At 41.3% G+C, this 26,884-nt stretch overlaps 1 protein-coding gene across 2 annotated transcripts; it reads left to right on the plus strand.

The window, feature by feature from the left end:
* The first annotated feature begins 70 nt into the window (after window positions 1-70).
* LOC139170594 (protein phosphatase Mn(2+)-dependent 1K-like) lies at window positions 71-26,884 on the plus strand. Of its 2 annotated transcripts, XM_070758026.1 has the most exons (8): window positions 71-367; window positions 3,711-4,190; window positions 5,074-5,174; window positions 15,942-16,107; window positions 17,178-17,322; window positions 18,511-18,645; window positions 19,060-19,224; window positions 26,795-26,884. In XM_070758026.1, the coding sequence occupies exons 2-7, from the start codon at window positions 3,766-3,768 to the stop codon at window positions 19,189-19,191; spliced, it is 1,104 nt and encodes a 367-aa protein (XP_070614127.1). In that variant the 5' UTR covers window positions 71-367; window positions 3,711-3,765; the 3' UTR covers window positions 19,192-19,224; window positions 26,795-26,884. The 2 variants fall into 2 exon arrangements, with proteins under 2 accessions (XP_070614127.1, XP_070614126.1); XM_070758025.1 differs by lacking the exon at window positions 26,795-26,884 and having other exon boundaries at window positions 19,060-23,850.

Raw genomic sequence — 26,884 nt, forward strand, 5'->3', positions numbered from 1 at the left:
GCCGGGAGGCGCCTCACTCCCGGAGGCCGAACCGCCGGCGGTTGCATCACTCGCTTGCGCAGCGGCAGCTGTCAGGAGGGAAAGGGAAGGGAAGAGGCTCGTTCGGAGCGGCCAACGCCATTGGGCCCGGGCGAGCGGAGGAGGCGGGCCGCCGAGCTCTCCTCTAAGGGCAAAGAGAGCCGCGGGGGAAGGGCTGCGCCTTTCGCCGGCCGAGGGAAAGAGCTGCCGGGGACTTCCGTCTAACCGTCGCTCCGCCAGGAAAGGGGAAAAAAAATAAAAATTACCACAGCCGAAAGGGGTCCCGAACGGAGAGGCCGCGCCCGCTGCGTAATTACGCACCGTCTCCAAGAGCGGCGCTTGGTGCCAGGTACCGTAGAAACCGCGCGCTTTCCATTCATCCTGGGGCGAGGCCGCTCAGTCTTGCTCGCTGTGGTGGCGGGGTTCGGAGTAAGGGCAGTTGTGGGTTCCGAAGCCAATCGACCCCAGAGGTAGGGGATGCTTTGGGGAGATCCGTAGCTCGTTGCCGCCCTCCTCCCGACCTTTCCATGCGTGCAAATCAAAAGTAGCTTTCCCCCACCCCCCTATGGCGGTCTCCTCGCCTCGTGGTTATTACTACGCGGATACATACGTAGCAACATACAAGATTGACGGCAGAAAAAGACCTCATGATCCATCTAGTCTGCCCTTATACTATTTCCTGTATTTTATCTTAGGGTGGATCTATGTTTATCCCAGGCATGTTTCAATTCAGTGACTTTGGATTTCCCAACCACGTCTGCTGGAAGTTTGTTCCAATCATCTACTACTCTTTCAGTAAAATAATATTTTCTCACGTTGCTTCTCATCTTTCCCACAACTAACCTCAGATTGTGTCCCCTTGTTCTTGTGTTCACTTTCCTATTAAAAACACTTCCCTCCTGAACCTTATTTAACCCTTTGACATATTTAAATGTTTCGATCATGTCCCCCCTTTTCCTTCTGTCCTCCAGACTATACAGAAGTCCAGATATCTTTAAATTGCCAAGGTTGGGAAACACTGGTTTACGGAAACTGCGTTTTGAGATAATAATAATCGGTGTTTTGTTACCTGTGGTTTTTTCCCCCTGGAGTTGCATTGTGTGACATGGGCAGCTTTAAGAATTGCAATGAATGGTAGTCAATCGAACGTGTTAATTTTGCCACTGGGCCAGCCCAGCTTCCTGTGAGTCCTTCAGGATTCTTGGCTTTGTGGCTTGGCTATAATCCAGGGACTGGAAGCGGAGGCGGCACCTTGATTTTTCTGTTGTGCTGCGTAGAATCAATCTCATTGATCTATTGTGTCAGTCTGTCTCTGTGTGTCCTCTATCTATCTATCTATCTATCTATCTATCTATCTATCTATCTATCTATCTATCTATCTATCTATCTATCTATCTATCTCTATCACATCTCTCTCTATCCGTCATCTGTCCACCCACCCCATCTGTCCATGTGTCTATTGATTGGGCATGCAGGTAACCTCTTGGAGGAGGTTTTGAAATATTTCTAGCATGACTACCACATTCCGTAATAGCTTTGTTCCCTATGCCATCGGTCTAGCGAAGTCGCAAGATTCATTTCTCTCGCCATGAACCTGAATCTGAAATAGACTGTGCTGTTTCTTTGTGTCATATATGTGGGTAGGTGCATAATTTAGTATTTATTTTACTATGTTTACATTGCGTATATTATACGTGGAGACCCTTTAAGAGCTGGATGCATTTGAAATTTCATTTTAATGTGTGCTGATTAGTGTACATTCAAAGCGACAAAGTTGTTCTAAGTTATTTAATTACTAAAATATTGTGATTGTCTAAATGCATAATGAGCTAAAAAAAAGGAGGGGAATTCCTTAAACTTCTTTTACTGATTTCCACATACCAGGATGAATAGAAATACAGTACTGTAATCCCTTTGATGGTGACTAACAATCTCCCCAGCCCTTCACACAAATCCTACACTATTATTTGGTTAGTGTTGTTATTTTGATTCAAGATTAGATATTATCAAAGCCGCTGTGCAGATCCCAAGTTCTCGGCATGTGAAATCCTCAGCAATCGTTGCAAATACATTCTCAAAGAACTGAGTCACACGCTATAACCAGCTTATTTGCATTCCAGTCTTTGAAATAGGCAGAAAGTTCTGTATTGCATGATTTTGCAAATAGATTATATGACATATAATACAGAAAGCTGTATTTCTCCAACAGCTATGTCTTTGGAAATTTTCAAAGCAATCAAATTTGAATGGAATGGACAGTGAAGCAAAGAAGCAACTTTATGCCATTTTTAAAAACCTTAGTGAGTAGCATAGATTTTCTTTTTAACTTAGGGACTATTCCCCTTTCTCCCACCCACCTTTTGCCAAGACTGAAATGTTTCTGATGCTGAGATAACCTTTTTTTCTTCTTTTTAATTTTATTAAATTTTATTAGGAAATGTAAATTCAAGTACACAATACAAAAACAAGCAAAAATACATACAGAACTTAAAATTAGAGTGATATCTTGCTCTCTCTTTTTTCCCTTATTGCGTTTTATTTGTTGTTTGGTTTTAAATAATAGGGTTTCATATGTCTTTTCCTCTTTTAATATTAGATTTTTCCACTGTAACATTGTTTTTATTATTGTTGTGAGCCTTCCCGAGTCTTTGGAGAGGGGCGGCATACAAATCTAATAAATTATTATTATTATTATTATTATTATTATTATCAATATATAATTTTACACAATGTACAGTTTGTGATTTTCCATATTGGTATTTGTCATGCTCTACTAATTTAGCCCTATGTCTCTTAGAAATAGACATATATACTTAAATTCAAGGTATATAAAGAACAGAAGGTAGAAACAAAAGTAATTATTACAAGTACAATTATTTTCAGATTATATAAATAAATCCCTTACTCTTTTTTTCATTGTGTGAGCAGTGATTCTCAACCTGGGGTGGGTGAGGATACAGTGTTAATGGAACTACATCTCCAGGGAGGGAAGTATACAATGGGGGGTACCCCAAGGCTCCGTTTTAGACCCATTACCCTTCAACATCTTCATCAATGACAGACGAGGGGATAGATGTGGAACTCGTCAAATTTGCAGATGACACCAAACTAGCAGGAATAGCCAACAGCCCAGAAGATAGGCTCAAGATACAGAAGGATCTTGAAAGACTTGAACATTGGGCGCTATCTAAGAAAATGAAATTCAGTGGTGAAAAAAGTAAGGTTTTAAATATAGACAAGAAAAACAAAATACACAAGTACAGTTATATGTGGTTCCTTGCCTAATAGTAGTAACTGCGAGAGGGATCTTGGAGTCCTAGGGGGATAATCGATAATTGACATATCCCCCAACTGTCAAGGTTGTGTATGGTTTGATTGGATTGTGTGATTATTTTACTATAAGGGTTTTTAAATTGTTTTTAAAATTGGATTTGTACACTGTTTATTTTGTTGTGAGCCGCCCCGAGTCTTCAGAGAGGGGCGGCATATAAATCTAATAAATTATTATTAGTGTTAGTATTAGTATTAGTATTATTAAAATATGAGCCGGCAGTGTTTAGCAGCTGCCAAAGAAGACAACACATTTCTAGGCTGCATAAGCAGAGAGATAGAACCAAGGTCACTTGAATCATACATACACAGTTCCTACAACTGTTCTTTGTATGTTTAACGTACCCCGTTTCTTTCTTCAGGCTCCTCTTTCGACGTTTTCAAAGCCGGCTTCCCACTGTCTTCGGGCCTGGAGTGATGTCCACGGCTGCCTTAATCAGTCTGGTTCGGAATGGAGGCCATCAGCTGCAGAGAGCCCTGCTGACCTCTTGTTGCGCGATTCTCAGCCCCAAGCGCCACATTTCCACCGGCGACGGCAAGGCCGCGCGTTTCGATCTGGATGGCAGCGGCTGCCCCGCCACCTGGGATTCCTTTGGGATTTGGGACAACCGGCTGGACGAGCCCATCTTGCTCCCGCCCAGCATCAAGTACGGGAAGCTGATCCCCAAGGTCAGCCTGTCCAACGTGGGCTGTGCCACCCACATTGGGAAGCGGAAGGAGAACGAGGATCGTTTCGATTACGGCCAGCTGACGGAGGAGGTCCTGTACTTTGCCATTTTCGATGGGCACGGCGGGGTGGCCGCAGCGGATTTCTGCAACAAGTACATGCGGGAATATATCCAGTGAGTTCAGGGTGTGGATTTTGGGGGGCAATATGCTGACTCTGTAAACCACTTAGAGGCTTCTCCCCGCCTTTTCCGTCCCTGTTTCCTTCCATGAGATTCCTAGAGAGGCCCCACAGAGGCTTCTCCCTTCCTTTTCCGGCCCTGTTTCCTCCCAGGAGATTCCTAGAGAGGCCCCACGGAGGCTTCTCCCCACCTTTTCTTGCCCTGTTTCCTCCCAGGAGATTCCTAGAGAGGCCCCACGGAGGCTTCTCCACGCCTTTTCCGGCCCTGTTTCCTCCAAGGAGATTCCTAGAGAGGCCCCATGGAGGCTTCTCCCCACCTTTTCTTGCCCTGTTTCCTCCCAGGAGATTCCTAGAGAGGCCCCACGGAGGCTTCTCCACGCCTTTTCCGGCCCTGTTTCCTCCCAGGAGATTCCTAGAGAGGCCCCACGGAAGCTTCTCCCCACCTTTTCTTGCCCTGTTTCCTCCCAGGAGATTCCTAGAGAGGCCCCACGGAGGCTTCTCCCTGCCTTTTCCGGTTACAGTTTCGGAGGCTTGGGTTTGTAAGTGAAAAATGGTTCTTGAGAAGAGGCAAAAAAAAAAGTCTTGAACACCCGGTTCTTATCTAGAAAAGTTTGTAAGTAGAGGCGTTCGTAGGTAGAGGTACCACTGTATTAACAATCTTAACAAAACTACTGACAGTGGGCAGTGAACAGCTATAGTTGAATGATTAATGAAAGCTTCTCTTAGAATGTCTGTTTGCAGTCCATAAGGCCCTTTGTGAGTATTGCAAGATTTAAGCCACACCAGTTGAATAATTCATATGGAATAGTTTATGGATGACAGCAAATAGTTAATTCCTTCAGACAAAACTTTTAACATGATTACTTTTTATTTTTTAGAGAATTTCTCTCTGAGGAGCACAACATGGAATTGGTGTTGATTAAATCCTTTCTTGAAATAGACAAAGCTTACATGAGACATGCCCACTTATCTGGAGACGGTAAGTACGAAATGTTTTTATGTTCGTTGGTAACACAAAAGCTAAATTTACTCCCCAGGGGGGGAAAAATTGAATATCAAGGATTTGCTATATTGAAATCCACAGTAAATCACAAAATCTACAGCAGCCTGCAGACAACAAAAGATTTTGAGAGAGAAGAATAAGATTTCAAAATCAAGTCAGTACATATTTTAAGACCACGTTTTCTCAAAGTTGATTCCAAATATTTATTTGGAAATCACCATTGAGAAGTTTTCGGTATTCACTTTCATTAAGTTTTAAGTTTTGTTAAACAACTCTGGCTTTTCCCCATTGACTTTGAGAAGCTGCAGAGAGTGTTCCCATGACCTCAGGTGCTGCAACTATTGTAAATAAACACCAGTTGCCCAGCACCCAAATTTTGATCACGTGACCATGTGGATGCTGGGATGGTCGTAAGTGTGAGGAGCAGTCATATAAGTCACGTTTTTCAGTGCCATTATAACTTTGAACCGTCACTAAGTGAATTGATGTAAATCAAGGACAACCTGTACAGTATATACCAGTGATGGCGAACCTATGGCACGGGTACCACAGGTGGCAGGTGAAGCCATTATTATTATTATTATTATTATTATTATTATTATTATTATTTATTAGATTTATATGCCATCCCTCTCCGTAGACTTGGGGTGGGACTCGGGAGCCATATCTGCTGGCACGCGAGCTGTTGCCCTAGCTCAGCTCCAACGTGCATGGGTGTGCCGGACAGCTGATTTTTGGCTCACATAGAGGCTCTGGGAGGGCGTTTTTGGCTTCCAGAGAGCCTCCAAGGGGGTGGGGGTGGACGTTTTTACCCTCCCCTGCTCCAGGGAAGCATTTGGAGACTGGGAAGGGCAAAACACGAGCCTACTGGGCCCACCAGATGTTGAGAAACAGACCATTTCTGGCCTCTGGGGGACGGAGGAAGCTGTTTTTGCCCTACACAGGCATTGAATTTTATGTGTGGGCACTCACACATGCATGATATCTCTTTCGGCACCTGAGGAAAAAATGGTTCGCCATCACTGGTATATACTGTGAGTGGAGGAACAGTTTTTCTTTCACATGCAGTCCAGTATTGGGTTCATACCTGGACAGGGGACAGCGTTCCGGTAGCAAAAATGGAGCTGCGCGGACAGCTCCGGGTGACTAGTGGTCGGGTGCAAGATTTGGCTTCTGCGCATGCGTGGAAGCAACATTTCTTGAGAGGACACGCAGGCATGCGAGATTTTTGGCAATTTTGGGTGGTTTTTTTGGTTCCATGCATGCACTGAAGCAGAAAAAACTGCCAAAATCTCGTGCATCCATGCATCTCATGAGACTTGCTTCCTGCGCATGTGCAGGAGCCAAATCTTGCTTCGATGTACATGCGCGCCCGCCAGTTGCCTGGCAAGCGCACCAGCACCGGAGGTACGCAGGAACCCCCGCCTGGTACTGTCATGTGAAAAAGAAACTACACCCTCTTTTGAGTTCTAGAGTTTTACGGAACAGGACATAGTATAAATCATTTGATCCTTAGCATTCTTCAAAAGTTTTTCACACATGGTTTCCATTTTAGCTTTCCTTTTTTAAAATAAATGAGGATATGGTGTAAAAACCCATGTGTTGTTGTTCATCTGAGATTGTATGTACCTGCATTTAAGAACTGCTAAGGACCAGGTGATTTTTTACTAAATAAAAAGTCTGATAAAATTCAAAGAAGGTGTATTTCTTTTTTAAAAAAAATATTTTTTATTGATTTATTTACGTTAAAAACAAAACATACAGAAAAAAAACATTGAAAATACAACATATATATGTACAAAACAAAATGAAACAAACAACAAAACAAAAGGGATATATCGATTAGTTAATCATTTGGTACACACACATCAAACACATCTTATAGTGAATATATTTCACGGCTAATATAGACGGTAATGTGAAAAAACTGGTTCTGGTTATTCACTTAATTCACTATTTGGTTTTGCTTTCAACCGTGTATTTCTTTTTCACATGACTGTAACTGCCACCCTAGAAAGGAAACACGCCGTATTTGAGGACCTTAGAGAAATTTAATTTTAAAATAAATAAATAAAAGCTGCTTATCCCATCTCTGAAACAGTTCCATCTTCAGATGTACATGTCGGAGGTGGTGGACCATAGGTGGGTTCTGGATCCTTTTGCTGCCGGTTCGCTCAGGGTTGTGCCATGTGTGCCCTTTGTGTGTACCTACATGCCCAGAGCAAGAAAATTAGCTTTGGTGCATGATCAGAATCAAAAATTAGCTTCGGTGCATGCTCAGAAGCAAAATCCAAAACGGCGGCGCCCACGGAGACACCAACAGAACCGGCTCTGTGACGTAACATTGCCAAATTACTAAAGGTTCTAAAGAACCAGTTAGAACCGGTAGGAACGAAACCACCTCCGTGGTAGACATAGTACTAGAAAAACCTTTCAAATTTTGATTGTGTTGGATAACAAAATGCGGGAGGCAGAAAGTGTTAAAATCACAAGAAGACCAACAATCTCTGAAAGACAGAAATGATCTTTCATTGGTATGTTTGACTCGCTAAACCTTTGGCAAAGAAAACTCCTTTCAGCCCTCATGTGGAGCCTTTATACCACTTATTTTCCCATCTGGTAGAGCTACACATAACTCACATCATTCACAAGAGTGTGTTTATTTACTCTCTTGATGGAGAGATGGGCAGTATATAACTTTAATAAATTTATATAGAGCGCTGGTGAGACCCCATTTGGAATAATACTGTGTCCAGTTCTGGAGACCTCACCTACAAAAAGATATTGACAAAATTGAAGGGGTCCAAAGACGGGCTGCAAGAATGGTGGGAGGTCTTAAGCATAAAACGTATCAGGAAAGACTTCATGAACTCCATCTGTATAGTCTGGAGGACAGAAGGAAAAGGGGGGACATGATCGAAACCTTTAAATATGTTAAAGGGTTAAATCAGGTTCAGGCAGGAAGTGTTTTCAATAGGAAAGTGAACACAAGAACAAGGGGACACAATCTGAAGTTAGTTGGGGGAAAGACCAGAAGCAACGTGAGAAAATATTATTTCACTGAAAGAGTAGTAGATCCTTGGAACAAACTTCCAGCAGATGTGGTTGGTAAATCCACAGTAACTGAATTTAAACATGCCTGGGATAAACATAGATCCATTGTAAGATAAAATACAGGAAATAGTATAAGGGCAGACTAGATGGACCCTGAGGTCTTTTTCTGCCGTCAGTCTTCTATGTTTCTAAATAAACACACTTGTAGACTTTCACATTTGTGAATTATGGGAGTGGATATCCACCATTATTGCAAGAAGCAAGTTCTTAATAGACACTTTATAACTCCAGCCATGTTTAGTTTTTCCTACTTTATTGTGGGTAATTAAATGTGCTGTTTCCAAGAATGATGTTTATGATGATAATTACATTAATCTTAAATGGCGAAAGTATAATAGATGAAAATGTTGGGGGGGAGAGGTTTAGTTAAAGAAGATGTCAGTCAAAGCCATCGTTTTTAAGTTTTAAAATGTTAACCTGCAACACTGAAGAATGGAGAGAGCTGCAGAAAAAAAACACCACCCTTTGAATGATCATTTGGTATATTTTATTAAAACCAAACTTTCTAATTCTTTTTAGTGAGGTTTCAATTAAATTGGAAGTGAATTGTATTTGCAGGGATATCAGATTGTCCGTTAACTTTGGACTACAGTAATTATTTTGCTCTTTAAAAAGATATTATTGTATAAATGGCAGAATCTTTTTATAGTAAAGTTAAGCACATGCCTGATGGATTTTACCAAGCTGAAAGTTACAAGATACACAGAAATTTGTGTTCTGAACACAGTTGTAATTTTTAACGCATGTTTAGTTGCGCGTTTATATCTCATTTGGTGATTCCTTATCCTAGTATTTTGAAATCTCAAAGCAAAACCTTTTAAGGTACGTAAAAGTGCCCACGTATTCAAAGTAAAATGTTTGTTTTTTTAAAAGACTTTGAGTGCCTTAACATTTCAAACGATCGCTATTTTGCAGCAGTGAGCCCTCAGCTCGATAGCTGAAGTTGCTTTGAAATTAATACGCAGGAAAGAAGATTCAAAATAATAATATTTCCCCCCTCTTTGTTTCCGTAAATGCTTTGAAGAGGGTTTGAAATTCAGTGGCCCTTTTGCAGCTCTCTTCGATCCAGCTGTTGCAGGTTTTCTGAATTTATTTGGGTGAATTTTTCCTATTTGCCTCTATGTGTACGTGTGATTTATGGCAGACACGGTATCCGACCAACAGCTCTAGAATTGGAGACCCGGGACTCTATATGCTGGGCTCCAGTGGAAAGACAGATCTGCTTACGGTGGTCCCAGGTAAAGGAGCCTGGACTGCTGAAAGGTTCCCACATCCACTTGGTCCCATTAGTTGAGATGACATGCTCTAAAAAATGTCCAGTGAGTGCAAAGATACCTATTGAAAGATATATATATATATATTTGTTTTCATAGATTTTCACGGGTACAGGTATGACGGTCTTGGTATATTCGGGTTTCTTCCCGTGTAGGATTTGGAAATTTCTGGCGACGTTTCGACAAGGTCCCACTCGTCATCTTCAGGCTGGTGTTTCTGTCCTTGTTCTAGCAGTGTTCGTTCTAGAACAAGGACAGAAACACCAGCTTGAAGATGACGAGTGGGGCCCTCGTCGAAACGTCGGTGAGCATTTTAAAATTGCACGTGGAGACAAGCAAAAGTTATTTTGATCCGTGATATGATTCCTTGATTTCGGAACTCTGCTGCTGGTTAGATCTTGCTGCTGGGTTTCTTTTCCTACTAGTAGTAATTAATAACAGTAATAATAATAATAATAATAATAAGTGTTGGTCATCACCTATAAAGCCTTTCATGGCACCGGACCCGGGTATCTACGAGACTGCCTTCTGCCGCACAAATCCCAGAAACCGGTTAGGTCACACAGAGTGGGCCTTCTCCGGGTCCCGTCAACAAAACAATGGGAAAAAGCCTTCTCTGTGGCGGCCCCGGCCCTCTGGAATCAACTCCCCCCGGAGATTAGAATTGCCCCCACCCTCCTTGCCTTTCGTAAGCTCCTTAAAACCCACCTCTGCCGTCAGGCATGGGGGAACTGAGATATTCTTCCCCCCTAGGCCTTTACAATTTATGCATGGTGTGTTTGTTTGTAGGGATGTTTAGTTTTACTGTAAGGGTTTTTTAGTTGTTTTTAGTATTGGATTTACATGATGTTTTTTATTACTGTTGTTAGCCGCCCCGAGTCTACAGAGAGGGGCGGCATACAAATCCAATAAATAAATAAATAATAAATAAATTTATTAGATTTGTATGCCACCCCTCTCCGAAGACTCGGGGCAGCTCACAACACAATACACAATGTACAAATCCAATATTAAAAAACAGATTAAATCCCTTATCATAAAAATTAATCACACAACCCAAGCAAACCATACATAAATCATTGTAGCTAAGGAGAATATCAACTTCCCGAAGCCTGGCGACATATGTGGGTTTTTAGGAGCTTGCAAAAGGCAAGGAGGGTAGGGGCAGTTCTAATCTCCGGGGGAAGTTGATTCCAGGGAGCGGGGCCGCCACAGAGAAGGCTCTTCCCCTTGATCCCTGCTTAGTCAATGGGACCTGGAGAAGGCCAACTCTGTGGGACCTAACCGGTCGCTGGGATTCATGTGGCAGAAGGCGGTCCCGGAGGTATTCTGGTCCGATGCCACGAAGGGCTTTATAGGTCATAACCAACACTTTGAATTGTGACCGGAAACTGATTGGCAGCCAATGGTAGAACTTGTAGCCTGTGAAGACTATTTTAAGCCTCACCTGAAGAGGACCTAAATGTCCTTGTTATAATCACCATCCTTAACTTGAGGCTTTCCGTGGGTATTATTAATATTCTTTAATATGTAGAATAGAATAGAATTCTTTATTGGCCAAGTGTGATTGGACACACAAGGAATTTGCCTTAGGTGCAGATGCTCTCAGTGTACATAAAAGAAAAGATATACCCTGCTCAAAAAAATAATAAAGGCAACCCTCAAAGAACCCATCCTAGATCTGAATGAATGAAATATTCTCATTGAATACTTTGTTCTGTACAAAGTTGAATGTGCTGACAACATGTGAAATTGATTGCCAATCCACCCAAATCTGATAAAAAGGGCAGAGTTAGTTTCACTGGAAAAAGCCATGATGATAATATTGGTCCCAATATTTCATTGCTATCTTATCTAACCCTGATAACATGCTGTTACGCCCTTTGTTAAAAGGGCATTATAAATAAACGTTCGAAAAAAGTTCTGTGGATGTGTTAGGTCCATGAATAGCTTCTACAGCTCTCTAAAAATAGTATACTTAGAGCCAACACATTTTGTACTAATCCATAGTTTATTTTCTGAAGCTTTCTCATATTGGTTGGATTTTCATAACATTACACCCAGAGTTTATATTTGCTTAGTGTGTTGGTATACACGTACAACTTTAACTGTTTTGTAAACCATGGCTTAAGGCTGTTTAACTGTTGTGTGAACACAGAAAATCAATGGGTAATCTAACAATTTTGCATCCTGTGTAAACCTATTGACAGTTATGCAATTTCCTAGTGCTGTTATTTATTTTATTTATTTATTTATTGGATTTGTATGCCGCCCCTCTCCGCAGACTCGGGGCGGCTAACAACAGTAATAAAACAGTATATAACAATAATCCAATACTAAAACAGTTAAAAACCCATTATTATAAAAAACAAACAGACATACAGACATACCATGCATAAAATTGTAAAGGCCTAGGGGGAAAGTTGCACTGGCAACCTCAAAGAGAAGGAAATGTTGAATTCATAGTTATAAATCTGAAGAGAAATTGGACAATCATGGTTTAGTGCCATGTATGAATGCAGAGAACTGGCCCAGATTTATTATTTTTTAATTGCCATCGATAGAGTCAGTATGAAGCCTTATCCTGAAAAAATTAGCGTGTTTTCCATGGCAAAATCATTATATCTGCCATTTTCTTCTGTACTGCTTTAAATGGAGAACCTTCAGATCTCCCATGCAGTCTGAAATATACGGTATGAAAAAAATAAGTCCATTAGTTTGATATGTCCAGCAGTTAGACTGACCTTCCTCTAATGCCCTTCAGAGATTTTAGCAATAGCATTTAGAGTGCTTCACAGCTCTCTCTAAGCGGTTTACAGAGAATAAACCTATTGGCCCCGACAATCTGGGTCCTCATTTTACCCACCTTGGAAGGACGGAAGGACGAGTCAACCTTGAACTACTGAGATTCGATCTGCCAAACTGCTGGCAGCCGGTGATCAGCAGAACTGGTTTGTAGTACTGCTCTCTAACCACTGCACCACCGAGGCTCTCTCTACCTTTTGGACTTACCTTTCTGGAAACCTGGAGGTGCAGTGATTAGAATGTAGTATTGCAGGCTGACTCTGCCCACTGCCAGGAGTTCGATCCTGACCAGCTCAAAGTTGATTGAGCCTTGAACTCTTCTGAGGTGGGTAATATGAAGACCCAGATAGTTGGGGGCAATACAGTAGTCCCTCACCTATCGCTGGTGTTACGTTCCAGACCTGGCCGCGATAGGTGAAATCCGCGATGGGGAATTTATCGACTGATAGTACTTATTTAAGTATTTATATTGTAATTGTTTGGTAGTTTTCATTGTTTTAAGTGTTTATAAACCCTTCCCACACAGTATTTATTTTAGATACAGTATTTAAATACAGTATTTACAATTTTAGATATATATATTTTTTTGAAAAACCTGACATCGAGTTCGGCGGGCTGTTTAAATCTGCCGATCGGCTTCCTCAGAAACCCGCGATGAAGTGAAGCCGCAGTAGGTGAAGCGCGGTATAGCGAGAGACTACTGTATGCTGACATTGCTTAGAGCAGTGGTTCTCAACCTTTCTAATGCCGCGGCCCCTTAATACAGTTCCTCCTGTTGTGGCGACCCCCAACCATAAGTCGAGCACCAATTCTCCCAACAGAGCATTAAGCTGATTGGCAGGAAGGTCAGAGGGACACACCCACTGTAAATGTCTGATTGGTCAGATTGTAAAAATATGTTCCAAGGCGCTAGAGTAGAAGCTTTAGTTCCTAACAACATGGGAAATTTGTCTTTTCCCAAGGTCTCAGGTGACTCCTTGGAAATGGTCATTCGACCCCCAAAGGGGGTCCCGACCCCCAGGTTGAGAACCACTGGCTTAGAGAGAGTGCTGTAAAGTATATAAGTCCAAGTGCTATTGCTATTGCTCCGAGTCTGCGGAGAGGGGCGGCATACAAATCCAATAAATAATAATAATAATAATAATAATAATAATAATAATAATAATAATAATAATCTGATCATTCCTAGCTAGGCTGCGCTTAGCAACATATATATGGGTGTTTGTTGATTTAAAACTTGGAATGAAAGGTTTCTGTTGTTGAAAGCAGCATTTCCAAAAGCAAGGAATCAACTGGGGAGATTTTGGGTGGTCTTGAGGCTTAGCCTTTAAGCATTGAAGGGGATTGAAAGGAAGAAAGCAACTGCCTCCTCACAGTCTTTTACTCGCTGATTAAAACAGGTATTTTAGAGCAGTGTTTCCCAACCTTGGCAACTTGAAGATATCTGGACTTCAACTCCCAGAATTCCCCAGCCAGCGAATGCTGGCTGGGGAATTCTGGGAGTTGAAGTCCAGTTATCTTCATGTTGCCAAGGTTGGGAAACACTGTTTTAGAGAGAGCAAAAAAAAAAAAAGGTTCAAATTGCCTTTCTCTGTTTGCCCTCTTTATTTTAACCACGCCAAGTAGATTGCCTATAAAAGCACATTAATTCTCTGCGTGTCACAATAACGGAACATTGAAATCTTAAGCTCACTTTTTCGCTAGGCACATTTGGTCGGTGGGCTTGCTTGTTGCATTGTTAAAGATGCGTCCTTCGAGTTATCCTCCATCACGTGCTGTAAAAATAATCAGGACATTTGACTTCGATTCATAAATGGCCTGCACGAAAGGAGTGGAGGAAGGAAACTTAAACCTCCCTAGACATTGACAGTCTTACATAAAACTCAAGGACAGTATCCAAGAACTATTTGAAATACCTGTTTTAAATAGTAGTAGTAGTAGTAGTAGTAGTAGTAGTAGTGTTCTAGGAATGTGTCTTGATTTTCTTTCCTTTTTGTTTCTTGAATCTATGGAGTTTGCATAGCACAACAAAGCTTCATGCATATTTTTTTAAGTCTCTCCACGATCTATTGAATCTGTTGGGAAAATGCAGCCCCTTTCCAATAACCAGGGACCCATTATCTTGTTGTTTCTCCCCACACCATTTAAATTCTACATCGGTTTTGTAATTTGAATACTACTTGGTCACCTATTTGGTAAGCAATAAACAATATAGCAATTACTATGCTATGTTTTCCAAGCAGTTTTTGGAAATGGCCTCAAGTACAGTATATACACTGCTCAAAGAAATAAAGGGAACACTCAAAGATCACATCCTAGATCTGAATGAATGAAATATTCTCCTTGAATACTTTGTTCTGTACAAAGTTGAATGTGCTGACAACAAAATGAACTTGATTGTCAGTCAGTGTTGCTTCCTAAGTGGACCGTTTGATTTCACAGAAGTTTGATTTACTTGGAGTTATATTCTGTTGTTTAAGTGTTCCCTTTATTTTTTATTTTTTTTGAGCAGTATATTTTACAACAGTCTGAAAGCATGAGTCACTCTTGCCAAGGCTCGCTGTTTCAAAAAGAGCCACAACTAGTGGACTTGACTAAAGTTGAGCAAATCAACTTTAGTCAAGTGATAGCCCTGAAAGACCCTCCCTGAATCTCAGATTTGCTTTTTCAGGGAAGGTTTAACCCTATACAGAGTCAATAAAAGACTAAAAAATGGTTTGGAAGCCTTGGGGGTTCATAGTGCTTGCAGGGCCAGCGTGATTTTGCTCCTGCACCTGTGGAAGTGGCAAAATTGTGCACGGAGTCGCAGTTGCACCTGTGTTTCGGCATGTGCGGAAGCAAAAAGACATCGCCGAAACACGGGAGCACCTGTGACTCCGTGTGCGGTTTTGCTACCTCCACAGCTACTGAAGCAAAATCACGCTGGCCCCACAAGCACTTACGAGCCGCGGTAGTGAGCGCAATTTAGCGTTTCAGCTAGTTACCCACCGCTGGCTTGTGCGCGCACACACGTTTTTGGCATGTGGGCCAAAAAAGATTCGCTATCATTGTTATAGGATGTATGACCTTGGGAGGGGGTACATTTGTGCCCTATAATTTAACATTCAACATTGAAGCGCTATAGCGGTGCAGTGGTTAGAATGCAGTACTGCAGGCAAACTCTGCCCGCACGCCAGGAGTTCGATCCCTACCGGCTCGAGGTGGATTCAGCCTTCCATCTTTCTGAGGTCGGTAAAAGAAGAACTCGGATATGCCGACACTCAGTGTTGTAAAGCACTGTGAGTAAGTCTGAGTGGTTTTGCTATTGGTACATTTTAGTGTCTTGTGGCCCTGTTAGCTAATAAATCCCCTTCCCCCTTGCATGAAGCTGTGTTGTGTTTCTCTTTGCTCCTTCTGTCCTTTCCTGTCTTCAGAGCTTGAAGTATTTTCAAGCAGCAGGGGCTTTTTAGTGTTGTTAGCACAATTCAGGCAGATTAAAGCTGAAGAGGTTCTGCTGTAGGTGAGTTTGGGGCGCAGGTGCTAATTACCTCTCTTTCTGTGACATTTATAGCTACCTTGCTGAACACTGGGAGCACAGCAACGGTGGCTCTGCTGCGAGACGGCATTGAGCTGGTGGTAGCCAGTGTGGGCGATAGCCGTGCGCTCTTATGCCGCAAGGGAAAAGCCGAGAAACTCACCATCGACCATACTCCAGAACGGAAGGACGAGAAGGAAAGGTACCTCTGCAAAATGGGCTTAGTTTTCCTTTCCCCCAAATTTTAAAGAGATGTCTTCTGAAGTTGTAGGGATGGGATGATTTGCCACAATTCTTCAAGTAAAATTATTGTGTGAAACATAGAAGAATTGTTATTATTATTAATTATTCAAATTTCTCATATGCATTTAAAAAGCTGTTAACTAATACAGCTGTTAACTAATACAGCTGGTTCTTTTCTAATTACATCTAGAACATGTGGGCCGTAGTGCTTCACTCTTCTCCATATATCCTTAATATCAATTTCATGTGTATTTCGTAACCCTAGTTTTATAATGGTTGCCCTTTAACAAAGAGAAGGGGGGGGGGGAAACCAAGAAAAAAACCACAAATATTTCCATTCATATCAATTAAATCCTAAATTTTATCTAACCATTACACGGATCAAGATTATATCAATTCAGGGAGGAAATCCAAATCGTTTATAGAAACATAGAAGACTGACGGCAGAAAAAGACCTCATGGTCCATCTAGTCTGCACTTATACTATTTTATGTATTCTATATCCTGGACATATGTTTATCCCAGGCATGTTTCACTGTAGATTTACCGACCACGTCTGCTGGAAGTTTGTTCCAAGCATTTACTACTCTTTCAGCAAAATAATATTTTCTCATGTTGCTTTTGATCTTTCTCCCAACTAACCTCAGATTGTGCCCCCTTGTTCTTGTGTTCACTTTCCTGTTAAAAACACTTCCCTCCTGAACCTTATTTAACCCTTTGACATATTTAAATGTTTTGATCCTGTCCCCCCTTTTCCTTCTGTCCTCCAGACTATACAGATTGAGTTCATGAAGTCTTTCCTGATACGTTTTATGCTTAAGACCTCCCACCATTCTTGTAGCCCGTCTTTGGACCCCTTCAATTTTATCAATCTCTTTTTGTAGATATTGATAAAAAGATGTCTTTTGAAGTGGTAGAAATGGGATGTTTTGCCAGAATTCTTCAAGTAAAATTATTGTGTGAATTGTTTGTAGAAACGTAACATGCACGATAATAGCTGTTTTTTTAATTTTTAATTTTATTTTTAAGAATTAGGAAATGTGGTGGCTTCGTCGCCTGGAACAGTTTGGGGCAGCCCCATGTGAATGGCAGACTTGCAATGTCCCGCAGTATTGGAGATTTGGATCTTAAGAAATACGGCGTGATTGCGGAACCTGAAACGAAACGGCTGAAGGTAAGCAGTTGTGTTGCCTTCTCTCGCACATCTGTAGGTGCAATAGTAACAGCACTTAAGACTTATATACCACTTCACAGTGCTTTGCAACCCTGTCTAGGCGGTTTACAGAGTCAGCATATTGCTCCTGACAATCTGGCTCCTCATTTTATCGACCTTGGAAGGATGGAAGGCTGAGTCAACCTTGAGCCGGTGGTGAGGTTTGAACTGCTGAATTACAGCTAGCAGTTAGTTGAAGTAGCCTGCAGTATAGAATTTTTTAAAAAAAGAAATTATATATTTATTGAAGAAAGAACAACGCCACAAAATATATAGCTTTTAAAATGCATATAAGAAATTTGAATAATTAATTTTGTCCAGGTGTCAAATCTAAAAGAGATAGCATTGGTTGGATTATGTATACCAAATTCCAAAAGACGAGTCATTGTAATGTAATTCAGGATTGATGGTGTTGTGGTTAGCTCTGGCCCAGCTCCTGCCCCAAGGAATGTGGAGGTGGATGTGGGGGAGACATCCACATGCTGCAGGCCTGTTTTGCTCCCGATGGAATCTGCCGACGAAGCTTCCTTGTGAGTGACAGGGAAGAGGGGAGTTTGGCAGACAGCCCAGGAGGAGATCAATCATCTGTATCATCCCTGGATTCTGAACAAGAATTAATGACACATCCACGCATGCGTAGAGTGATGCATAGGAGACAACAACTGAAGGATTATTACAAGAGAAAATGAGGCCACCTGTGGTTGGGTGGGGCTGCTGTAATTAGTGCTACAGATAAAAGAGCAGCCTGGTATTTTAGCCTTATGGCAGTTTATCTGATTCATTGTTTCGTCATGGTTTTTGTGCTGTCCAAGATTGTGTGTGTGGACTCTCTGGACTTTGGAATTGGACTCAATTTCCCAGTTATTGGGTGAGCAATTGGACTGCATTTAACCTGTGCCTTGTGTGTAGCAGAAAATCCCTTTGACATTTAAAAAGGGAGCTGTTTCTGTTTTTTCTGTTGATAAAGACTTTTGGGTTTTCCTTTTATCGTGTGGTGTGTGTCTTCCTGGATTAATTACCCTGTAATTACGGGCGGTTGAAACACGCCGGCAGAACAGATGGTATGTTAATTTACATATTGGAGTGATTGGAGTGAAAAAATAAAAAAAAAAAGTCAGGATCATTTGTATACTTTTTGTATTGCTTTAGTTGCACCATACAAGCGACAGCTTCTTGGTCCTGACCACAGACGGCATCAACTTTATTATAAACAGCCAAGAGATCTGCGATTTTGTGAACCAGTGCCACGATCCCACCGAAGCAGCTCACATCATTACTGAGCAGGTAGGTGTTTCTGCCTTGGGAACAGGTGTGACTGGCCAACTTTCATCCAATGGTGCCTGTATTTCTGGGGCACTGTGGGAGTTTCCAGTGGAAGAGAACATCATTAGCTCAAGGGTGAACTGTGAAGTTCTCGGTGCGCTCTCCGCTTGGTTGTTTGCTTGTAGACCAGTGTTTCCCAACCTTGGCCACTTGAAGAGAGCAAGGATCCCAAAGTTCATGTTTGTTCTACAGAACGACAACTTCCCATCTCCCCCCTCCTTAAAATACCCTTTAAACATTTGATTTGGGGCTGGAATTGGTACTTATTACTACCACGGCTGTCAGATTTCTCCACATTGCAACTGAAGATTGTTTGAAGATTGGCGGTTGAGAGCGAAAACTCAAACGTCTGCCTTTTCTCATTGTTCTCACCAGGCTATGCAGTACGGCACCGAAGATAACGGCACCGCTATCGTAGTCCCGTTTGGAGCATGGGGCAAATACAAAAACTCCGAGGTCAATTTTTCCTTCAGCCGGGGTTTTGGCTCAAGTGGAAGATGGGCGTGAGCGGAACGTTTAAAGATGTAGATTGCGGAAAGGGTGATGTATAAGTTAAAAAAAACCCCAACCCTCCATCTCTTTTAGCAACAGGCCCTTTCTGCTTGGGTAGCAAACTGCTGTTAACGTGATGTCACCTCGTAGCAAATGTCTTTGTTACTCGCTTCTCTCAAGCCCAGCATTCTCACACCTTCAGTCCTTCCTCGCGGGCTTCCGCAGGGGCAAGATGCTGATATTTTTATGGCTGACTGTCATTGCGGTATCACCTGTTTTCTCCATGATGTTCTTGAGATGTTTTGGAGGACGAGGGAAGGTGGCAGTTGATGAACCAAAGGACAAGAACTTTTATCTCCTTCGCTATTCCATTCAGCGAAAAAGGAAGTTCAGAGGAGAATTGGAAGGGTGGAGAATTGAGAGATGGGTTTACTTGCTAGTTTACCATCACGGTCAGACCGACCGTTGGGATGGTTCAACTCTAAAAAGCAGCACTTTGGTCTCAGGACTGAGAAGCCTCAGGATTTTGTAGTCCAGAGACAGAGATACGACTGTGCACTTCCAATACTGATGCCCAGCTTCTTTTAAAAAAGCACAGAGAGATATATATAGATATATAGATAGAGAGATAGAGAGAGAGAGAGAGAGTTCTACACAAGTTAAATATCTGCATTTTGTCTAATGTATGACTCAAGATGTCCTATGGCTCTTGAAACAGTACTAACCAGGATATTCTGTGTTAGTAGGCGCTCTAAAAAATATCAAATGAATCCCGTTTTGTTTTTTTCTTTAAGGGGGGCCATTACTAAAAACCCTCCTTTTAAAAAAAATATTCCACATTGACTACTCTCACATTTCCCCCCCCTAAGTATTAATGCACAGCTCTAATGCAATTAATTTTGGGGATGAGATTATTTTCTAGGTTCTGGCTATTTGAAAAGATGGTTTAGAATCATCTCCAAATTTTATCCAAAAGTAAAAACTTCAGAGTTTCAGAGAGGCTACTAATATATTTTCAAAAGATTCTGTCCTTTCACATTTTAAAATCCAGCTGTGAAAGAGACCAAACGTGTGTGTTTGTCAGCAAGACCTAGAGTAATTGAAGAAAAGGCAAGGTTAGTTTCATGGCACCAGGCGTCTTTCAGTTCCTCTGGGAATTGAACTTTCTGCCCATTAGATGCTGGGCGCTGGTTACATCCATCTGATTGGGAATTTCAGGAGGTTTTTTTAATATCAGGTGGAAAAGAGAACAGAATATATATCTAAATCTGATGTCGTTTGTCTCAATGGTGAGATCTCCTGACAGTGCCAAAATATCACGCATTCTTCCCGAGCGAGAGAACTTGCAACCTTGTGAAATTTGACGATCTTAGAAGCTTCCAGCCTTTGGGGTGGAAAAACCCATTGAATCTTGAAAACGCCTCTAATTTAAGCCTGTGCCACCTACGTATGTTGTGAGTGTAACATTACTGGTGGATACTAAATTTCCAGCCCCTATTAATATGTTTGCACAAGGTGTGAGAAAGCAGGAGGCCTCTTGAGTCATAAATACCCTTGAGAGAGCACATGAGGAAACATTTGTCACGATCTCATTGGACGAATGTGTTTGGCATCAATCCTGGGACAGACACAAATTACATAACGTCGTAGGATGGTGTCATAATGTTGTGGCTTCTGATGGATGGGTTGTTCCTGGTTTGGAGGATGCACGCACAGAAGCGAACCATTAGCAGCAGAAGTTAGAACCCGCCATTGATGCCTGTGGCTACAATACAAAACATTGGGAGCATTTCCTTGGACGAAAAAGGGAAACAATATTAAATAATGCAATATTCTCCTTCCCCCCGCATGGAGTCACTTCGCCTCTGGGAATAATAGCGTTGAGACGTTTAGTTTGAATCCTGGTCACAATGTGAACGATGGACTTACACATAACTGCATATCTAAGCCTGTAGCACCAAAACCCACTTTTGGTGTCAATCATTCCGACGCTGCCTCTATACATTCGGCAAGTTCATAACTGATCCTTGGAACTTGTGAAAGACTTTTCAGACAGCGCCCCGGTGTGGTTCTGTTTTTGTCTGCTGTTAAAATTTTTGTTTGTATTCTATACGCACAATTTCTATGATATGATTATACAGACTTTGCAAGTTACATTTACTTTATCAGTTGCTCTCCTTTAAGAGACTAAAGTCATATATATTGATGTTCAAAACCTTTTGTTCTTCCTGGGTTTTTTGTTTTTGTTTTAAAGGGCTTTTGTTTTGTTCTTGTTTGCTACAATAAAAAAGCACCATCTCTTCCGTGGGCTAAAACAGGCACGCAATCAGAATTATCACCATTCTGTCATATAAATGTAGGACTCAAATAAAATAGATTTCCAGCCAGTTAAAGGGAGCAGTTTTGGCATGATTCAGGTTTTTTAAGAAAACAACAGCAACACTCAATAGCAGCAGCTCATAAAAGAAAAGGAAACTAATAATTACTAAAGACTGAAAAAGCAAATCTGTTTTTTTCCTTCATTATGGCCTTATTCCCACAAAGTACATGCCATTTTCAGAAAAAATGGAATTTTCCTCCAGAGCACAATAAAAGGTTAAATGCTCTCCCCATTCCTGTTCTAATCTTAGTTATCTTATAGTAGATATCCATTCCTTCAGCCGACATTGCTGGCATATTTTTTAAAAAGTTATAGCAATAAACACAAGGATATATAGATTATCTCCTTTGGCACTCTGGAAATAAAGGGAATCTCAATCAGGAAATTCATTAATCTTAATATATACAATCTTTTAAAGGCACAATATATTAAAAGGAGCTGTATATCGGTCACTCTATTGCATAGCGTAAATCTGAAGCTGTCCGGTTAGGGAAAAAATGGCAAAACTTTCCAAGAAATTGTTTTAGATTATGATTGAAAGCATCAAGGCACTAAACCATCCCTTATGGATCTGGTGATTGTTCAATGGACATGAAATTGAACTCAGTTGCCATTTCCTTTGTAATAAGGAAAAACTGGAGGTTGGTATAGATAGAAACTACCAACTATTCGGATGGTTTACCTACGTGGCTGGTTTACACCTGTTATCACTGGTTCATTCAATGTGTGTTTGGTATCTGACAGCCGAGTGAAAGTCAACATATGTTTATATTATTCAGTTCCAGCTTGTTTAAACTGCACAAGCAAGCATTTGGGAAAGGGAATGGACAAACCAGCTGGGATTGAAAAAAAGGAAGTTTAGATGTGTTTTGACAAACATGTTTTTTGATCCAAACCAATATCATTTCTTCACTGCATTGAATGGGCTGTAGGGAAAGTTTCCTAAGGTTATTAAGCTGCAGTGCCTCCTTTACAGAAGGAAAGAAATGATGGTTAGGAAATGATTACTGTTCCTGAGTACCTAGAAAGCTTTGGCAACTTGGCACATCAAAATCACCCCCATGAGAATCACGTACACATAAAACTGGAAAAGTCAGACACTCCGTTAAAGAGGCAAATAATAGAAAAAATCTACAGGTGTGCGGAGATGGACAAGACGACAAGACATTAAGGGCACGAAAGTAGATGAAACAAACAAACCTTGGGATAAATGGTACAACTGGGTTGAGAACAGAATAATTCAAAGAGATGATGAGAAACTAAAACATACTTAGATGACAACAGATGAAATACACAAATACTAATGTTTAATAACATAAACGCATTTTACTTTTTCATTGATGAAAGCAACTAACCCAATATGAAAATGTTGCATACTGATTCAGAAATGGGTTAGGGTCTGCATGTGTATATATTTTCTCTTTTTATTATATTTGAAAACCTAAATAAATTTTTTTTAAAAAATTACTTTAAAAAAAAAATCTAATGTGCGCTTCTATAAAATCAGTGTGCATTTCTGTTTTAGGAAGCATGTCAAAATGTACGCATGGCAATCCAGATTCCCTGGGAGAGGTGTTGAAATTTGTGGCCTAAGATATGTGCGTGTTGGCCTGAGCTGCTGTATTTCTGTAGGATGTAAGATGGGAATTGATGATTGTGGTGAAAGTCGCACAAGTGTTTATCAGAATATGCTCAATTCTTGGGCTTATTTATTCTTCTGTTGCTACGATATGTTTCTATTCGGTTTTATTTCCAATGAAGCAGAGTTGCAGTGCATGGTCTTGTATGCGTTACTCCTGCAAGTAACTTCCAAAGAAGCTGCACAGGCTTTGCAAAAGATACAACTGCTTTAACGATGCAAAGCAAAATAATAATAATTTTAAAAAAGCTTAGTTTATGTATGCCTTTTTAAAATAATGGGTTTTTAGATATTTTTAAATATTAGGTTTGTTATTGTACATTGTTTTTATTATTGCCGTGAGCCGCCCCGAGTCTACGGGGAGGGGCGGCATACAAATTTAATAAATAATAATAATAATAATAATAATAATAAATAATAATAATTATGTCCTCTTGCATGGCACCATATCTCTTGGTTGCTTTTCATCACCATTTATTGTTTGGATTGAAGGCCGAGACTGTTGTCCAAAATATCAGGTATTGCGATAAAATATGTACATACTTTGAACAACTGTAAAGATTGACCTGCTTGTTATTTCATATTCACTGTTTTATTTTACAACTGGAGCAAATGGAAGGCTGAAAACCTTTGAAATAAAGAGCTTCGCTCCCTAGTGCTTCCTGTCTCCCTTTTCTTTCTTTTCTTCACCTGCCTCGATTTTTATAACATTTATTTAGGAAATGTAGACGCTGTCTATCTTCCTATCCAATAACTTAATCCAATGCAATGTTCTCCAAATCTAGCATTCTGGTAGAAGCGGAATAACACAAAAGTTAAGAACCTAAGAAGAGCCCTGCTGAATCAGGCCAAAGCCCATCGAATCCAGCATTCTGTGTCACACAGTGGCCCGGCCAATTGTCCATGGGGATCTTGAGCAGAAAGAGAAGGCAAGACCCTCCCTTTCCCCTGACCCCCAACAAATGGGACCCAAGGGAACCTTGCCTGCCTCAACCAACATAGAGGCGGCACATGGACATCCGTTTCAATAATCACTGATGCACTTGGCATCCATGAATCTGTCTCATCCTGCCTTGAAGCTCTCCAGGCTGACAGCTGTCACAACCTCTTCTGGAAGTGAATTCCATCAACCAATGACTCTGGGGGAAGAAATATTTCCCTTTATTTGTCCTCACTTTCTTACCCATGAGGTTTAGGGAGGGGCCCCTCGTCCTAGTATTGTGTGATAGAGAAAAGAATTTTTCTCTATCCACCTTTTCTATCCCATGCCTGATTATATCCACTTATATTAAGTCACCCCAGTCGAGTTTGGAGCGGTTTATTTTAAGTTTGGATCTGTTGTGTGCTCGTGTGTTGTTGTGGTTGAAGCTGAGGTAGTCGTTGGCAGGAATTAGAAAGGCTGAGAACTGCCTTAAACAGAAATGTTTTTTCCCCAATGCTGTTCTGATAAACTGTAGTTAGAGGAAGCTCTGGGCCTGAACAACCAATCTAGCCCATTATTATTTGGTAACACTGTACTTATACTTTGAGAAGCCCTTCAAAACATCATTGAGTTGCCTCTCTGGAATTCATTGCTCAAAGTGTGTCTCTTGAGGACCTAATGCCTCAAGACCTTTCCCTGATGTTTTGACTTATGCTGACCACCAGGGGGCAGGCATTGCACATTCCTCAAAACAAACAAATAAAGGGAACATTTAAACAACACAATATAACTCCAAGTAAATCAAACTTCTGTGAAATCAAACTGTCCCGTTAGGAAGCAACACTGATTGACAATCAATTTCACACGCTGTTGTACACATTCAACTTTGTACAGAACAGAGTATTCAATGAGAATATTCCATTCATTCACATCTGGGATGTGTTCTTTGAGTGTTCCCTTTATTTATTTACTTTTTTGAGCAGTATAGTATAATATAATATAGTCACCCCTACCCTGGCAACAGCAAATCATACAAGTCATTTAATGGGCTCCATTTATTGGGGGGGGTTTTGAGCAGTATATAAACATATAATATCTCCGGGACCGCCTTCTGCCGCACGAATCCCAGCGACCAGTTAGGTCTCACAGAGTTGGCCTTCTCTGGGTCCCGTCGACTAAACAATGTCATTTGGCGGGACCCAGGGGAAGAGCCTTCTCTGTGGAGGCCCCGACCCTCTGGAACCAACTGCCCCCAGATATCAGAATTGCCCCCACTCTCCTTGCCTTTCGTAAGCTCCTTAAAACCCACCTCTGTCATCAGGCATGGAGGAATTGAGATATTTCCTTCCTCCTAAGCTTATAAAATTTATGCATGGTATGTCTGTATGTATGATTAGTTTCTTAAATTAGGGTTTTTAAATTAACTTAAATATTATATTTGTTTATATTGTCTTACTATTGTTGTTAGTTGCCCCGAGTGTACGGAGAGGGGCGGCATACAAATCTGATGAATGAATGAATGAATGAATGAATGAATGAATAAATAAATAATCAGTTTCAGTGTAATTCGGCCTGTTCAGGTGAAATTAGCCCAACGTTATTCTATGAGGTTTAAATCTTCTACCAGAAATTGGCTTTCAGCAATTGCAGGAAGCGATGTAGAGAATCAGAATACACAGATAACACATATGTTATTGGCGATGTGTCAAAAGCTGGCATTTTATTAATTTATTATTATTATTATTATGAATTAATTAGACTTCTGTGCTGTCCTTCTCAGGCTCAGGATGAGAGTTTATAGAATGCTTGGGAAATCTATAGAATGTATGATGTTTTCAGGCAGATCATGAAATATCAGGGTTATTTCAATATACTATACAGCAAGAGTCCTCAAACTTTTTAAACAGGGGACCAATTCACGGTCCCTCATACTGTTGGGGGGGCAGACTGGCTGGGTGGGCGTGGCTAGATGGTCATGTGACTGCTTGGATGTGGCCTATTTAGCAGTTCATTAAGCAATACACACAAAAATGGGCCAGTTTTTGGCCTCCTCAGGCTTCTGTGCATTCTGTTTGTGGCCTCCTCAGCTTCCAGAAAGTGGGCGGGGGACAGCAGATAGGTGGGCGTGGCTACGTGGTCATGTGACTGCATGGATGTGGCCAATTTAGCAGTCCATTAAGCAATACACACAAAACGGGCCGATTTTTGGCCTCCTCAGGCCTCTACACGTGCTATTTGTGGCCTCCTCAGCCTCCAGAAAGTGGGTGAGGGCCAGCAGATAGGTGGGTGTGGCTAAGTGGTCATGTGACTGTGTGGGTGTGGCCAATTTAGCAGTCCATTAAGCAATACACACAAAACGGGCCAATTCAGGCCTCTGCATGTGCTGTTTGTGGCCTCCTCAGCCTCCAGAAATTGCCTGGCAGTGAGAACAATTAACCAATGGAACAGTTTGCCACCAGAAGTTGTGGCTGCTCCATCGCTGGAGGTTTTCAAGAAGAAGCTGGTCAGGCATTTGTCTGAAATGGTGCAGGGTTTACCTGCGATTCCTAAGGTCCCTTCCAACGCTGTTATTCTGTTTTTCCCCTGGGCTACGTTGTTGTTGATAGATAAGCTGCCAACGGGACTATCCTCTCAGCTCTTGGTTGTTGACATTCATCCTCCCTTCTGTTCTTTTCAGAGCCTCCCTGGAGTCTTCCACATACCTTAAAGCAGGCAACACCCAGAGATCATTTCCACAGCGAGGTCAGAGATGGCAGCTGAGGATACT

The sequence above is a fragment of the Erythrolamprus reginae genome, chromosome 7 (genome assembly GCF_031021105.1).
Source record: "Erythrolamprus reginae isolate rEryReg1 chromosome 7, rEryReg1.hap1, whole genome shotgun sequence".
Lineage (NCBI taxonomy): Eukaryota > Metazoa > Chordata > Lepidosauria > Squamata > Dipsadidae > Erythrolamprus > Erythrolamprus reginae.